Source organism: Populus alba, chromosome 4, assembly GCF_005239225.2.
Source record: "Populus alba chromosome 4, ASM523922v2, whole genome shotgun sequence".
In the NCBI taxonomy this organism is placed as follows: domain Eukaryota; kingdom Viridiplantae; phylum Streptophyta; class Magnoliopsida; order Malpighiales; family Salicaceae; genus Populus; species Populus alba.
Window position 1 is genome coordinate 9,434,841 of NC_133287.1, and position 16,800 is coordinate 9,451,640.

The 16,800-nt window shown below is 34.5% G+C and overlaps 2 protein-coding genes across 3 annotated transcripts; both read left to right on the forward strand.

Moving 5' to 3' along the window:
- The first annotated feature begins 2,454 nt into the window (after positions 1-2,454).
- On the forward strand, positions 2,455-6,278 carry LOC118055996 (14-3-3-like protein A). 2 transcript variants are annotated; one of them, XM_035068063.2, is made up of 5 exons: positions 2,456-2,614; positions 3,859-4,369; positions 4,507-4,629; positions 5,309-5,425; positions 5,997-6,278. In XM_035068063.2, the coding sequence occupies exons 2-5, from the start codon at positions 3,884-3,886 to the stop codon at positions 6,060-6,062; spliced, it is 792 nt and encodes a 263-aa protein (XP_034923954.1). In that variant the 5' UTR covers positions 2,456-2,614; positions 3,859-3,883; the 3' UTR covers positions 6,063-6,278. The 2 variants fall into 2 exon arrangements, with proteins under 2 accessions (XP_073264680.1, XP_034923954.1); XM_073408579.1 differs by lacking the exon at positions 5,997-6,278 and having other exon boundaries at positions 2,455-2,614; positions 5,309-5,752.
- Positions 6,279-6,808: 530 nt separating this feature from the next.
- LOC118055995 (ultraviolet-B receptor UVR8) lies at positions 6,809-14,971 on the forward strand. The gene is made up of 11 exons (XM_035068062.2): positions 6,809-7,109; positions 7,191-7,335; positions 7,786-7,896; positions 8,042-8,102; positions 8,414-8,532; positions 8,948-9,033; positions 9,186-9,387; positions 9,925-9,978; positions 13,524-13,637; positions 14,364-14,420; positions 14,640-14,971. Exons 1-11 carry the CDS (start codon positions 7,081-7,083, stop codon positions 14,838-14,840), a joined length of 1,179 nt encoding a protein of 392 aa, XP_034923953.1. The 5' UTR covers positions 6,809-7,080; the 3' UTR covers positions 14,841-14,971.
- The last annotated feature ends 1,829 nt before the right edge of the window (positions 14,972-16,800 follow it).

A 16,800-nucleotide genomic window follows, 5' to 3' on the forward strand; every position in this document is an offset into this window, starting at 1 on the left:
TCTTCCTTCCAAACCCAACCATTTAATTACTCAATATTTCATTAATTCAACTCAATAAAAATCATTATTCGCATAATCCTACACTCATTTATAACACAATTAATAGTTGATATCATAAATGCATAATTTATCCCTTTTGTTCTCTTTATGGTCGTCGTTATAGGCCTTCCTTAATTATCAATTTTCTTCATCATTCTTCCATGAATTCACTTCTGTAACTGTTTACAAAATTTCTAGAAATCAATTTCTAAGAAATTTACTTTTCCTCAAATTCCATCTAAAAAATCCTAATTCAATTTTTCTAAAATTTGCTCAAAATCAACTAAATCTTGTTAAAATTGACAGAAAGGAGTTCTAAACATCTTACCTGGTTACAAAATATATTTCAAAAATCAACAAGTTGAAAATTTCCAAAGCTACTATTTCTTCCTTTTATTTCTTCACTTTCTCTCTCAAATTTAATCTCCCATCTTTTTTATCTTTTAGAATTTCTAGTATTGATGTGTTTCTTTCTCTTTCTTTCTCTTAAAACCTTATCTTTTTACTTATAGACCTTACTCTCTAGCCCTTCGAGGTGAAAGGAAGGAAAAAAAATGAAAATATATTTTTTTCTTGTTGCACACCGTCGGGTTATAACGAAGACAATAGCCAAAATGATCTAATTGTTTTGAGAAGCATGTTGACTATTTTCTTAAATTGGTCTAACAGTTTCTTAAGATAACTAGACCATTTATGATTTTGTTAAAATATATACGTATTCAACCATAAAGTTTTCTTTTTTCTTAACAATGCTTTCCCCATTTATTCTATTCTTTTTCTTATTTTATTTTATCACACCATAATTTCTATTATATTATCTATAATTTATCTTAGGTTTTACAGACATTATTTTCATCTTATTAATGATATGTAAGGAATGTTTTCCCCTCATTAATAAAATATAAGAGATTTTTATCTCTTATTAATATCATTAGCGCCAAATGACCCTCTAATTACTCCACTTTATCAAAATGACAAGTTCATGGATTATAAATATCCATGAATTATCTAGGTAATAGGTTCACACTTCTTATTCTCTAGGCATTCATACCTTAACCCTTTAATCTTTTATCATATAAAAACAAAAACAATCACTACCATTCTTGGATTTTTAATCTATTTCTTTTATTTATTACAATATCCATTTAAAGTTACTGATTTTATTATCAGAGAATTCCTAAATCTCATCAAAAGAAACAGTGTTGCTGGTGCGAGGACTTCTATTATTAATTATAAATTTTCTAGATTACATAGATGAACATTTAATTAACTATTATCAAAACATCAAATAACTTGAATTTTAGGTCATTGAATTTCGGGTCATCATCTGAAGAAGTTATAACACCATGACTTAGAACCTAAACTTTTTAATGAAGTAAACGAAATGATTCATAGATGATGCAACTCTTTGTTGGCATTATGATAAGGCCTTGCCAATGAATGATTAGCACGCTGATGACTATGGAATTTTATAGTATTCATACAAAGAATTTTTTTAGTTTCAAATAATTATTTAATTTCATTTATTTACAAGTGATTACTTTTCACCAAATGCATCTCAAGATGAGTCATAACTCATCGCATACCAAGAAACCTCCTCCTATTATTATTTACTATAAAAAGTATAAATACTTGACCAATTTATTTTTAATTATGGGAAGTATAAATCAATTATTTTTTTAAATTTAGACAATAATTGAGTTGATTCAAACCTAACAAATCCAAGATCTAGAATAATATAAATATAAAATAACAAAAAAAAAATTGATTAAGTTAAAAAGCAAGTATATATCAGAAATGATTTTTGAAAAATAAAAATGTATTATTTTAATATATTTCTGAATGAAAAATATTTTAAAAAATAATCACAACCACACTCCAAACAGACTTGCAATGACTTTACTATTAATCCATTGTTTTTTTTTTTAATTATTCTTAGAAAAACATTATTATTTTAAAATTTTTTTAATATATATATATATATATATATATTTTTTTTTTTAAAGTGGATTGAGATCGACTGTGCAACCTATAATTCAAGTTGGCTTTTAAAAAGACGTAAGAAGCATAATGGGAAGAAGAGAATTGACAGGATAATAATTGATTAGGCAAAGGCAAAGGCAAAGCCTAAAATTTCAAAATTCCAAGTCCCAATTTTCCTTGAAGTGATAACCAACCTAAAGAAAAGGAAAAGAAACTCGGGCCCACCACACACAGACCGTCGAATCATTAATAAATTAAGGCTGCTTTCTCTTTAGACTTTTTAGCCTTCCGACTACACACGCACACAGAGGATCACTCGTTCAGACCATCTCCGTTGACGGTCAAAGCTAGAGTGTCCTTCCCAAAAATAATAAATCCGAAAAGAAAAATACGAACTCCCACGAAATCTCCGCCACCCAATACTTGTCACTTTCTCATTGGACCCCTAACCTCATGACCTCTCTTTTTTTAACCCCAAACTACCCCTCCCTCGCAGTCTTTTTAACAAGCCCAAAATACCCCTCCCTCGCAGTTTCTTCCCCTCCATTTCAAGCACAGAGAGAGACCCGTGTCTGCAGATTCTCTTTTCAAGGTAGCGTTAATCTTCTCCTCCATTTTTTTTTTGTTTTTAGGGTTAGATCTGTGGTTTTAATTTTGGGGATTTATGTTATTTGTGATTTGTTTGGATTTATTTCGTGTGTGTTTTTTATTCGATCTGCTGAGATTTACGTGCTTTTTATTTTTTGTGTGGCTTGTTTGGATGCTGAGAAAGTGTAGGAAATGTTGGTTTTGGTGTCTTTTGTTTTATCTTAATGTGTTATGACGCTTAACTGATTGGTTTCGCTAAATACAGGAGATTTTTTGTTTTTAATTTTATTTTAGAGATAGCAAAGCATATGAGGTCAGAATTGATTGTTACGATTTGCCGAAGAGTATTTTTGAAAGTAATGGAATCGGTAGCTTGGATTCGGGCTTTTAATTAAGGGGCCAAGCGTCTGAATTTCCAAGTGAAATTGTTACAAGATGAAACTTTTTGTATGCTAAGGTGTGGTTTTGCCGTTTCCATTTACGTGTGTGCATCTGATCTGTTTTATTAACGAGAAAATGTTGGAGAAATTAAGGAATTAGAGTTTGATTTATTATTAATTGGAGAGTGGACATTCATTTCTAGATGGTCGGTTTTGGGATTAATTTTTTTGTTGTAAAAACAATAACGACTTTCTAAATGACTTGAAGAAATCAGATTTCATAACTTGATCCAGGGCTGTGATTTTGTTAATGTTGTAAAGATCTTTGAAGGATAATTCTTGCCATTCTTTTTTGGGGGTTGTTGAGATCTTGTGTTATTTCAACTTTCTTAGCGTCTCTAGGCTCTAGCTGACTTGTTTCAAGCTTGAGGGATTTCATTCTGAGCCCGTTTGGGGCTGCGTTTCTACCTGCGTTTTGCAAAATTTTGAAATATTTTTTTTTTGTTAAAATTAAGTGCGGTTTGTACTTTTTGGATCATTTTGATGTGCTGATGTCAAAAATGATTTTTAAAAAATGAAAAAACATCATTGACATGTATTTCGGCACGAAAAACTATTTGAAAAGCAACCGCTACCACATTGCCAAACACGCTCTAAAGCTTGCAAAAGGTCTGCAATTTTTGTAAATCATTAATAACTTAGGGATGAAAAAGTTAAGAATCAATAGATGGAGACATGTTATTGAGTGGTCGATGGAAGAGTTAATTTATGAATCTGTGCAAGCTAGTTATGTAATTAAATGTAGCCCTTTGAGTTTGATATTGTCCAGCTCATTCTAATGATACATGTGTTTGGAACTTCCTTGCAGAAGTAACTTTTAGTTTGATATAAAAATGTCGCTAACTGAATCATCACGTGAAGAGAATGTTTACATGGCCAAGTTGGCCGAACAGGCTGAACGTTATGAAGAAATGGTGGAGTTTATGGAGAAAGTTGCAAAGACAGTTGATTCGGAGGAGCTAACTGTGGAGGAAAGGAACTTGCTCTCCGTAGCCTACAAAAATGTCATTGGAGCTAGGAGGGCTTCTTGGAGGATCATATCTTCCATTGAGCAGAAGGAAGAGAGCAGAGGAAATGAAGATCATGTCACAATCATCAAGGAGTACAGGGGCAAAATTGAAGCTGAGCTCAGCAAGATCTGTGATGGAATCTTGAACCTCCTTGAGTCGCATCTTATTCCCTCTGCCTCATCTGCTGAGTCCAAGGTATTTTACCTCAAGATGAAGGGTGATTACCATAGGTATCTCGCTGAGTTTAAGACGGGGGCTGAGAGGAAGGAAGCTGCTGAGAGCACTTTGTTGGCTTACAAGTCTGCTCAGGTGGGCCCTTTTTGTGCCAGCATGTTGCCAATTTTTATAAATTTGAATTGTTATTGTCATTGTTGTTTGTGCTATTTAGCTTTATATGTGCAACTATTATTTCTCTGCTTAGTTTGCTTTTGTTTTGCTTGTTGCAGGATATTGCACTTACTGAACTGGCTCCTACTCACCCAATAAGGCTGGGGCTTGCTCTTAACTTCTCTGTCTTCTACTATGAGATCCTTAACTCGCCTGATCGTGCTTGCAGTCTTGCCAAGCAGGTATTTCCTAGCATACAATAGCATTTAGCATGTTTTGCCTCTATGTTTATAGGCAAGTTGTGAAAAGCATGTTCTTCTATTTTCTTTTCATTATTATTTTGAGTAAAAGGAAGTGATTGGTGTTTTTCTTTGCTTTTGGGAGCATATTTCTGGCTCTCCATTCCTCTCATTGGTTTTAATTAGTAAATTTTATAACTGGCATGGAATTGGATCCTAGCTATTAACTTGTGGAAGCTAACAGTATTGAGTGCTTTAATAGTTGTTGGGTCAATAATGTTAAGTAAATTGTTTGCTCAAACTTGGTTTGGTTAGTTTGTGAAGCATTGAGGCCAGTGCATTTGGTCTCTCCCCAGAATGTAACTATGTATTGGTCCATAGGGTTTTCATGTTTCATTGATGTACATTCATTGAGATATCTTTTTTTGTCCCCTCTTCACTTTACTAAATAATATTACAATTTAGTGAAATCAGTTTGCTTTGTAATTGTTTCATACTAGTACACTCATTCTTTTATACTCAATTTGTTCTGTATTAATATAAAACCTAGTTGATAAGCCATGTTTCCTTAAACATAAGTTGATCTATTCAGTCCTTAGTGTCGATATCTTTAATTGCATACCAATCACTGACCAATTTCTTGGTCCTTTTGACATCACTAAAATGTACTATATTTGGGCAGGCTTTTGACGAGGCTATTTCCGAGCTGGATACATTGGGTGAAGAGTCTTACAAGGACAGCACATTGATCATGCAACTTCTCCGAGATAATCTGACACTCTGGACCTCTGATATCACGGTCTCTCTCTCTTTCTCTCTCTCTCATATTCTTTCCCCAAGGTTGCACACGTGCGCACCCATTTGCACATCTGTGTAAGCATGCATTTATGTACATGTGTTTGTTGAGGGTTGGCTGACCCCTGAAGCTTTCTAACCATTCTCGCTTCTAATTACTGAATCATTAAATCCTGTTTAGGAACCATATGTGCAGAATAACCCAGTTGTGCGTTGCATATTTTTAAAAACGCAATGTGCTTTGCATTTGGAACTTGCAACAATCACTACCTGAGTGGACAGGGTTGACAACGTTCTCTTAAGTTCAAAGGCAAATTATGTTATGGTCGCCAATTTATGTTGGCTTGTTTAGGACCTTTATATATATATATATATATATATATATATCACAATTCATCATTGTTTGAAGTTATAGGGCATCTTATGAGAGACCTAAGCAGATTATGATATTAGAAATGGTCTTGGGTGGTTTTGACCTGATGTTGCTTATGCATGAGCAACTGCTTGTAACTTTCAAAGGCTTTTAGTTTATATTATTCTGGTTATGCTTGATGTGTTCATTGTTCCAATTTTAGGATGACGCCGGGGACGAGATCAAGGAAGCTTCAAAACGTGAATCGGGGGGAGAGGGGCCGCAGTGATGAAGTTCAGTTCATAGGATATATGCACTCTGTACTTCTATCTTGTGAAATTTACAGACGCCTGTGGGTTGTTCTAGTTGGATTTATTAATGAATTTGATAATCTTGAGTGCCGTGCCACAGTACTTGGGATTGAAATGTACCAACAGATTATCAAGTTGTTAGTATTGATGCCTACAATCTGGGTTGATGTTTTTACCAGATTTTTATCTTCCAATTCTGAGTTTGGTGTTCCTTGTGGCTCTGCTATATGATATATTACATCAGTGACGAAACTACTGGTTTCGAATTTTTAGCATTCAAAACCCTGTTTGGTTTATCAGTAATACTTTTAGGTGGTTGTAGTAGAACATAACAGGAATTATAGAAGTTCCCGAATCAGTTTCCCTCCTTTTAGGTCATCAGAACATCAAGCATATTCCCTCGAAAGTAAACTAGCTCCGATGGTGTCTAACTGTGGATGATTAAAGTTGAATGTATAGGCGTTTATTCAACTAGACCAAGTTGGACTTCCAGGGAATGCCAAGTGGACGAGCAATTTGTACGTGTCATTGTGAAGTACTTTACTGAAAGGGAAAAAGACAAGTAGAGAGTAGAGCCTCGCCATGGCTTGAAATGGATTAATTTTTTGGATTTCTTCGTTGTGCTTTGAAATGGATTAATTTTTTATTTGATGAAAAAACATTTTTAAAAACATGGGAAATCCATTACCAGATCAAGTAGGGTTATAGATGATGTTACAATGGTTGGCATCTTAAAATCGTGTTGTAAAATGACAAGTAAATTAAGCCTACAAATCCGCAAAAAAGGAACCTCAAGGTTGTCCATTTCCACTAAGCTACGATTCTGGCTAAAGCTTTTTAGACCACTGTCCGAATCCAATTCACCTCACATAAACAAGACGATAGGCAGGGAAAAAGGAAAAATTCCCACTGCCACCACTAACCCCAAAAACCCTTTAAAAAACCTCCTCTTTATAAATACGCCCCCGTACTTATTTCTTTGTCGCTTTCTCTCCAATGGCAACCGAGTCCTCTGTGATTGCCTGGTAAGCATCCTCTCTGACTTTTAACAGTATAAAACACGTGTACAAGTAAAATCATTTTGTTTGTTTGAATATATGAAACAGGGGATCGGGCGAGGATGGCCAACTAGGGATAGGGAACAACGAAGACAAAGAATGGGTTTGCGTTGTCAAAGCTCTCGAGCCTTACAAAGTTCGCTCTGTTGTTGCTGGAAGTCGCAACTCTCTTGCCATTTGTGATGATGGCAAGGTTTTTATTTTTCTTACCCTTCTCTGGCTTTAGCTAGAATACTAGTATGCACTGAATAGTTTGTTTGATATCAATGGTAAAAATTTGATTTAAGTTTGTCTTATTAGCGTCTAGTAAAAAAATAATGATTGAAAGTTCAGCCTTTTGACTTATACTAAAGTTTTTAATTTTAAGTCCTTTAAGTAGCTGATGATTAAAGTAGTTGATTTTTTTTTAGTGAAATAAACCTGAAATTTATTTGGATTAAAGTAATTAAATAACTTGATTAGATTTATTGACTTGTTATTGATTTGGACTGAGTCAAGAATAAAAAAAAGAAGCTCAACTTGAATGAATTGTTGAGGACACTTTTGTTTATGCATGCAGCATTTTTTTTTTGGTTTACAATATGTTGGTGTTAATGTTAATGGGTTTTTTGAAAAAAAAAAATTTTTTGATTGATATTGCTAGTTGTTTACTTGGGGTTGGAACCAAAGAGGGACATTAGGACATCCACCAGAGACCAAAACGGAGAACATTCCAAGCCAGGTCAAGGCTCTTGCTAATGTCAACATTGTTCAGGTAATATTTTTTCTTTGGTTATTTTTTTTTTTGGAAACCATGATGATTATGCTTCTCATTTGTTATGCAATGGTTCGCGTGTGTCTAAGTCTGTGTGTCAATCATTTTGTTCTAATATTTTGTTTTTGGGTTTCTTGATTTTTAGGCGGCTATTGGTGGCTGGCATTGTTTGGCTGTTGATGATCAAGGACGTGCTTATTCTTGGGGTATGCAATGATCCCCTTTTAGTTTTTTTCTTGAATTAATCATATTATTGTCTGCGTATAAGAATGAATCATTGAGATAACAAAGAGGTTTTTTCCCTGTATCTGAATAGCATTGCTTGGTTTGGTTAATTGCTGCATGAAAGAAAAAAGTTGCAGAAAATACAATGATTTTGTTTTTTTGTATGAATGAAAATTCATGTTCATACTTTTTTCTTCCTTCTTTCTCATGAATGTAGTTTGTTTACTCAATGTTCATATATAAGTGGAAGAACTAATGAATTTAAAAGTATGATATATTTTTAACAATGTAGGTGGGAATGAATATGGCCAGTGTGGTGAAGAACCTGAGAGGAAAAATGACACTGTGAGGCCTTTGAGAAGGGATATAGTCATCCCCCAACGCTGTGCATCAAACCTTGTAGTTCGCCAGGTGATTTTCTTTTCTATCAATCATTATAGAGTGCAGGAGTTGAATTATTTTAAGGAATCCCTTTCAATATCTTCCCTAGCACCTCCCAAGCTGTATGAAATATGAATATGGTTTCGGATTGCCTCCTTGGTTGTTATGTACAAATGAATACTCAGGAATCTACTATTTGTATTTAATTTCATCCCCTTTTCCTTGTGTGGGTTTTTATTTGCTCTCCAAATGATATTGTAGAAGAGGATGGTTAACTGTGCATGCTTATTTTTCAAGGCATTTATTAAGTCTATTAATAGTATGTAATTTCCTCCTGCGGCTGCTTGTGATTGTACTTATATGTTAAATGACATGTCTTGACCCTCAATTGCTTTTCTGTCTGTTCTAATTGCTGATATGTCATCTCTAATTGCTAATATTTTAGGTAGCTGCTGGGGGTACTCACTCTGTGGTTCTCACACTTGAAGGGCATGTATGGACCTGGGGTCAACCATGGCCTCCTGGAGACATGTACAGTTTCCTTGACTTAATCGTCAATTATGTTTTTACATATCCCTGTTTCTGGTCCTTGCTACATGCTTTTGAAGTGTGCTTGTATTGATAGCTTGCTGCGTCCTCATATTATTGCTGTTTTAACAACTTGCAGCTTTTCATATTTTCAGAAAGCAGATATCCGTCCCTGTGCGGGTACAAGGTCTTGAAAGAGTGAGGCTCATTGCTGTTGGGGCATTTCATAATTTAGCTCTTCAAGAAGATGGAACTTTATGGGCGTGGGGTAATAATGAATATGGACAGCTCGGAACTGGAGATACTCAGCCAAGATCACAACCTATTCTTGTCCAAGGACTTTCTGATCTCAATTTGGTTTGTATTACATCCTTAAGTCCCTTTCTGTTTGACTTCTATTTTTATTCCATTTCATTAGGCATCATTAGTTGCACAATACAGTTTCTCAAAAGATCTCATCTGAAGTGTTAGGATTTATTGATGAATGGGTTCCTCATTCAAGTTTATTTTTGAAAATTCTTCTTCCCAGATTACCTGAATAAATCCTTTGAAAATATATCATTTCTTATAATTGGTTGTTTGGAACCTTTCTATGAAAACACTGCCATCGTCCAGTCTGAGAGTGCCCCATTTGTAGTGCCTTGGCATGATCAAGGTACAATAGTTCAATTTAGCGCAGTGCAAACATGAAAGCTTATAAAAGGAGTGAAGACTCGTGTTACTCAGTGATGCAGAGAATCTGCACTTTAAACTTGTTGACTTCTAATAAAGGCTTACGCTGTTGTGCACTGAGATTGGTGATATGGAATGAGCTGTTTTCTTTCTTGTTAATTTCTTAGACATTTTGTGCTTGATTTCAGTTTCATATCTATAATAGCCTGAGTGTATGTCTAGGTTGATATTGCTGCTGGTGGATGGCATTCTACTGCATTGACTGATGATGGGGAGGTAAATATGCTCTTTGATGTCTAAAAGTTTCTTTAATTAGGTTGACCGCATGCTTGTCATTATTATAACCTGTTCAGGTGCAACATTGTATATAGCAGAGAAGTTCATTCAGTTCTGTACTTTCATCTTGAGCTTATGTTTTATTCATGTGGGTTATGTTTGGTATGATTTTTGCAAATTGATTCAAGTTGTTTTTCTTGATTTTTGACTCTCACAGTATATTTGGATAGAATCATATTTTGACTTAAATCAAAAGTTAGTTACAAATCCAAGTCAAAATTGTGATTTAATCAAAAGTCAGATTTTTTAATATTTAACTTATGCTATATTGCATCTCTTCCTCAAAAGAGTTGCTTTCAAGTCTTAACAAACATACTTCTGTCTTAAAGTCATTTTAACTTTATTTTTGTCGTAAGCTGTCTATGAAAAACAACTTCTGCATTATGACTCAAAGTCAAAAGCTACTTTGTGTGGCAGAGCTTTCCTAGCTTAGGATCAGAAAATCCACTTGTATCAATCTTCAAAAGGCTTGTATCTTAGGTTAAAGAGTTTGCTTTTAGCTATTGGCTTTCTTGCCATATGTAACCCCTTTCTCTTCTCTGACTTTTTCATGATGCTTGAATTGGATCTTGCTGATTATAAATAAGAGACGCATCCTTACTCTCAGTATAGGAACTGTATCCATTGCTTTGTGAATAAGGCTCCGCTTGACAGGACTTGTGGAAAATGATTTTTGATTTTGAGCCATAATTCAAAAGCTATATTTCTTAAATAGCTTATGAAAAAAATAAGTGAAGATGTTTGACAAAAATTAACACAAAGCAACTTTTTTTTGATGAAGGGAGGTGGTACAAGTTAGAAGTTTAAAAATTTTAAAGCAAAATCTTGACTCAATTTGTAACGATTTTTGATGAAAGTCAGAAGTTATTTTTAATCAACCATATTTATAATTTTTCTTGAGTCAAAAGATAAAAACAACTTAAATTAATTTGTGAGCAGGCAGAAGCTACATAGGATAGTAACAACATGAAATTGCAAGAAAACTTCATAATGAGTGAAGAGGGTTGCAGATGTGAATCCTGAATTCACAACTTTATTATCTAAAAATTAAAGCATTTCGTAACTGCCTTCTTAAAAGATTTACAAGACATTTAAATAGGTAAGAAAACCCTATCTTAACTAGGAAACAACTAGGAATCTGAAAACATAAAGGAAGTAAACAAAAAACCCGAATTAAAACATAGAATCTGAAGAAAACATAGGAAAAAAAAAAAAAAGTGCCATGTTAGGAGCATTGGTGCTTAAAACATGACTCTGAAAGATCTGATGGTCTTTTCTGCAACATAGTGGCCACCTTAGGGAAAATTGCTCGTAGAATCACTTGTAAAAATTTGAGTTCGATCCAGTAGTTGGATCTCTTGTTATCATAATCTTAAGGAGCTAACCAGACTTGGCTATTCCAATTTTTTTTTCGTGGGCGACTATGCTTTACTATACTTGCTAGCCCGATGCTCAAGTTCACAACATCCGAAACAATGAATTCTGAAACCAAAACCTTGACCCAATGCCTATTGATTTTGTTGAGCTGGCCTAGGCTGTGTGGTGGTAGCCTTTTGATTATTGATATGCCCACCTATATTATTCTAATCTACTTGGGAACTTCTACTCATACTCCTAGCAGTCTGCTGATTCTCTACTGTCAAGGCACTTTGATAAGCTTCATAAACTATTAATAAAGACTGGAGACATAGTACCTGATGTATAGACTACTTGAGACCACTTACATACCTTGCAACTAACTGCTCTTCTGTTGCTGCTAGATTCCAAGCTATTAACTGTGAGAAATCATTAGTGTAATTATTGCAAAACTTACCTCATTATCTTAGCGTGTGAAGCCTCTGGTATAGGGTTTGAGAATAACTGAAAGGAAGGAACTGCTCCATCTTCTTTTTCTTCATTTTATCCTAGTCATTGATTTTCAATTTTCCTTGCCTCTCCTGCATCTTCTTCAACTGTTCCCACCAGGTAGATGCCTGACCTTTCAATTTTATTGTGATTAATTTAACTCGCATCTACTTAGGAACCTCCTTATACTTAAAAATCCTCTCAACTTTGTTCAACCAGTCTATAAACTTGTTTGCATGTAAGGTTCCAATAAACATAGAGATTTTGATGTGAAACCTGAAATCCCCAAACTTGACCTCTTCCTTATCGTGAGGTTGTCTTTTTTGTTTGTGCCTTTAGGTTTTAAGTACTAGCCAAGGTCCCATGATCACTCTCCTGGGTCTGTTCACGTTGCTCTTTCTCTTCTATTCTACGAGTCAATTATGCGATATGTTTCCATGATGAGCTCTTGGATGTTTCTCCTCGAAGGGGAGCCTCCTCATCCTCCCCTTAGACATGCCCCACTCCACAACTTCTTTCTACCATAGTTGTTTAGTGGAACACAATAAGCAAACAATTATCCATGAAATTGCAGCACACAACAAGTAATATAAAACCTGGGACCGTTAGACTTTGATACCGATTAATACAGGTAGAAACTATGTAGGACAGTAACAACACGAAATCACAAGAAAAAGATATCAGATACTTAATGAATGAAGAGGGTTTTAGATGTAAACCTTGAATTCACAAATTTATCCTTTGAAAATTAAAGCATATGATGGTTGCCTCCTTAAGAGGTTTACAAGATCTTTAAATAGGTCTGAAAACCCTACCTTAACTAGAAAATAGCTAGGAATCTTAAAACATAAAGGAAATAAACAAAAAATAATCTGAATTTAAACATAGAATTTGAAAAAAATAGGAAAAATAATAAAAATTGTCATGCACAAAACACAATTATGAAAGATCTGACTGTCTGTTTAGTGACGCAGTGGTTGTCCTATAGAAATTGCCTATAGAATCACCTTAAAAATTTAAGCCCGATGTAACGGACAAATCTCTCATTATCATAGTTTTAAGGAGCTAATCAGATCTGACCGTTCCAAATCTTTTCTTGGATACCTATCCCGCTAGTTCATAAAAGTACATAGAATTTGAAAAAACATAGGAAAAATAATAAAAATTGTCATGCACAAAACACAATTATGAAAGATCTGACTGTCTGTTTAGTGACGCAGTGGTTGTCCTATAGAAATTGCCTATAGAATCACCTTAAAAATTTAAGCCCGATGTAACGGACAAATCTCTCATTATCATAGTTTTAAGGAGCTAATCAGATCTGACCGTTCCAAATCTTTTCTTGGATACCTATCCCGCTAGTTCATAAAAGTATCTGCTAGGCCATTTACATAGTTTGTCTAGGCCAGATTCCTATCTAATAATGTTAGATCATCATCTAAATACTCAGAACCACCTGTGTCTACAAGCCTGACTACATTAATTTGCAAGTCATACCAACAAAACTTAAACCTAGCTTCCTTCTGATTTTGTTACCTTCCTTGTTGCATATGCTACATATGTCACCCGATCTGGTTTTGTTTGTCTTTATCATTTGGGCTGAAAATAATTTTTTGCTTAATACCTGTCTTCTATTGCAGGTGTATGGTTGGGGAAGAGGTGAACACGGAAGAATGGGATTTGGAGATAATGACAAGAGCAGTAAAATGGTCCCCCAAAAGGTTAATCTTTTAGCAGGGGAGGACATTATTCAGGTATCATCAACATATGCTTTTGGGAACTCTCGGAAATTCTTATTTACGGTTTCTATATAACACAAATTTTTGGCCTTGGCAACCCAAACTTGCAATTCCTTTTGTTTGTCATGTGTGCATAGGATTGTACACTACTAAGTTCTACAGAATATGCATGATATGTTTCCTGAGAATGCTCGTTGATATTGAACAATTAAGCTCATCTTTTGTGGCCCTAATATAGTAAATGATATAAGGTCTTTTCGGGAGGATGTTGAGAATTTGGTGAATTTTGCTTAAACTTCTAACTCAACTTGGAACTGAAGTTAATGGTGGAACCATTTCCCTGAAGTACATGACTGGATTACATGCTCACACATTCGGCCAACTATCTCTGGATTTGGATGCATTAATTTCAGTGGTCATAGTATATTGTTAATAGTAATACTTAATCATTGAAGAGCAATTACTCAGATTTGACAGTAGGTTCCCTCAACCCTTGCTAGGAGCTTTAGGAACTCTGGGAACTGTTTGATGAGGACTTGCAAGCCTTTTGTTTTTTTTAATATAATTTCTAGTGTTGCCCTACATTTGAAGCTCAAATTTTAGTTTGTTGTTACAATGCTCATTATTGTAATTGATTGTAAAAGAGAGAGAATTGAATTGGTATTTTTTAGCTTGCTATGGTTAACCAGTGTAATATCCTCCCATGGTTCAAGATTGAACTGGTTTTTATTTGTAATCCAGGTATCTTGTGGCGGGACTCATTCAGTTGCGTTGACACGTGACGGGCAGATGTTTTCCGTAAGTATAATCAGCTCTTTTTATTCCAATGGCAATGGCATGATATGTCATATTTATTCTCTCTCTCTCTCTCTCTCTCTCTCTCACTAATCTTTGCCTGCATGGACACTTAAACACACGTACATAGGTACACAAATATTTGCATCTTTTACTACTTTCTCAGCAAACGACTTGTTTTACTATTGAGTAGTAATATATGCTGACCGGATTTTCTGGCAGTTTGGTCGAGGTGACCATGGACGGCTTGGATATGGGAGGAAGGTGACTACAGGTCAACCAATGGTAGTGCCAATAGACATCCCGCCTCCTAAAAAACTTCGTGACAATGGAGATGAGGGACACTGGATTGCTAAACTTGTTGGTTGCGGAGGTCGACATACTTTGGCGATCGTGAAATGGCAGAGACTTGAATCTAAATAGATTTGACATGATGTCTAAAAGTCTGATTTTGTATTACGAGACAATGCAAGACCAACTCAGAGAACATTAACACTGGATAATTTTATAAATTACTGGATGGTAATTGAGATGGTATTCACTTTTCCATTTTACTTACGGGAAGAGTTCAATTTCCATGTCATGGGTTATGGTTTTTCTGGTGATGTTTCAAAAATTTCAAGTAGTTTGGGGCTAAGTTTATGTCTTGGATAATTAGTTAATTTTTTGATTCTGACAATTTGATCTATTTTTTCTAGCTAAGGTGGCTAGAGGCAGGTGCCTGATACTCGCAAAAGATCTTTAGTGAATTTATGGATCTTTCAATGATCAAGTCAATGATTTTTTTGAAAGAAAATGTAATAATATTATAGAGAAATATTTTGTAAATATATATGCAATACAAAAAGGACATTTCAAATCTTTTGTTTAAATGATTTATGATCTATTTACAATCTATGAGTCTTTTTATGGAGATAAGGGGTTAAAGAGTAATATTGTCCTAATAGTATTAAAAAGAAAAAATACCACTAACATATGTATTAATAAGAGAAAATATTTATAATACATGTATTAATATAGAATATAGAATAGAAATATGGTGGACTTTTAAAAGATTTTTATACATTATCTTTTACACAATATTAAAAACAATGAAAATATGGTGGGCTCTTAAAGAATTTTTATACAACTAATGAGCTTTGGGATAGTAGGGTCCAAAACACAGCTAAGCCTAAGGGTTATTAAATTTGGGAAGTTGGGTTTTATGGGTTTTCTTTTTGGGCTATTAAATTTAGGGTGAGCTCTCAGAGAACTTTTATACAACTAATGGATTTTAGGATAGTAGGATCCAAAACACAACTAAGCTTAAGAGAAGTTGAGTTTTATAGGGTTTTTTTTTTCCTATTAAATTTGGGTTGATTAGTAGTTCCTCAAATCTTTGTGATATTTATATGCAAATACTTGTAAAAATACCTGGTATGAGGAGTTTGTCAATTTTATTTTGTATGAGAAATGTAGTGAAAACTTCAATTAATATATCTAAGAGCCTGTGTGCAGGGGATACACCATGTTTGATATATTTTTTTTAAAGTATGTAGAGGTAAATCATGAAGGATCCATACTTAAAAAGTTTCCTAAGTGGGTGAGGTGAAACCATATAGGATTCCATACTTGGAAAATTTTTCTAATAAATGGAGAAACCTAGGGAGTGTGAACCTATATTTAGAAAGTTTTCTAAAAGGTTGAGAAGAATCCATGAAGGGTGGAGCTTGTGTTTAGAAAATTTCCAAGTCATCTCAGCTTACAGTGCATACTTCTTCCCCCTCTGCTTTGGAATTTTCCCTTGTTGTTTTCGTGAATCCTTATACCTTTTCTTCCCCCTCTGCTTTGGAATTTTCCCTTGCTACTACTGTGCAACCTTCCCCTGTTGTTGTGACTCTTGCCACACTGGAGGCATCAATGGAAAGCATTGTTTCCCTCTCCAATACTCATCAAGTTATTTCTTTGAAGCTTAAAAACACAAATTATCTTTATTGACGAATGCAGATGAAGCCGTATCTTCTTGGACAAGGTGTTTTTCCCTTTTTTGATGGCTCTTTGATGTGTCCTTCTCATGTGGTTGTTGCTGATAATTCTTCTTTTTAGGTTAATAATTCTTTTCTTTATTGGAAACAATAGGACCAACATATTCTAAGTGTATTACTTTCTTCTCTTTCAATAAATGTAAGTAGTCTATTCAGTTAACCATTCTCTTTCAAACAATAGGACCACAATATAAGGTTTTAATGGGTTTTTAAACAATGACTGGAGGTTGGGTAATTACCAGGTCTTTAAATAATGATTAGAGGTTGGGTAATTACTAGTAAAACTGACAGAATAATGGCTCTTCATAGTAGTCTAATGTCAAGTGTTAGCTGTGCCAAACCTTTCATCATTCAGCTCT

Bases quoted from the DNA above. Each gene is read 5' to 3' on its own strand.
- LOC118055995 (XM_035068062.2), top strand. From the start codon at position 7,081: ATGGCAACCGAGTCCTCTGTGATTGCCTG. The intron at 8,103-8,413 runs GTATGCAATGAT...TTAACAATGTAG, and splicing joins AGGACGTGCTTATTCTTGGG to GTGGGAATGAATATGGCCAG. The intron at 9,979-13,523 runs GTAAATATGCTC...CTTCTATTGCAG, and splicing joins CATTGACTGATGATGGGGAG to GTGTATGGTTGGGGAAGAGG.
- LOC118055996 (XM_073408579.1), top strand. From the start codon at position 3,884: ATGTCGCTAACTGAATCATCACGTGAAGAGAATGTTTACATGGCCAAG. The intron at 4,370-4,506 runs GTGGGCCCTTTT...TGCTTGTTGCAG, and splicing joins TGGCTTACAAGTCTGCTCAG to GATATTGCACTTACTGAACT. The intron at 4,630-5,308 runs GTATTTCCTAGC...ATATTTGGGCAG, and splicing joins CTTGCAGTCTTGCCAAGCAG to GCTTTTGACGAGGCTATTTC.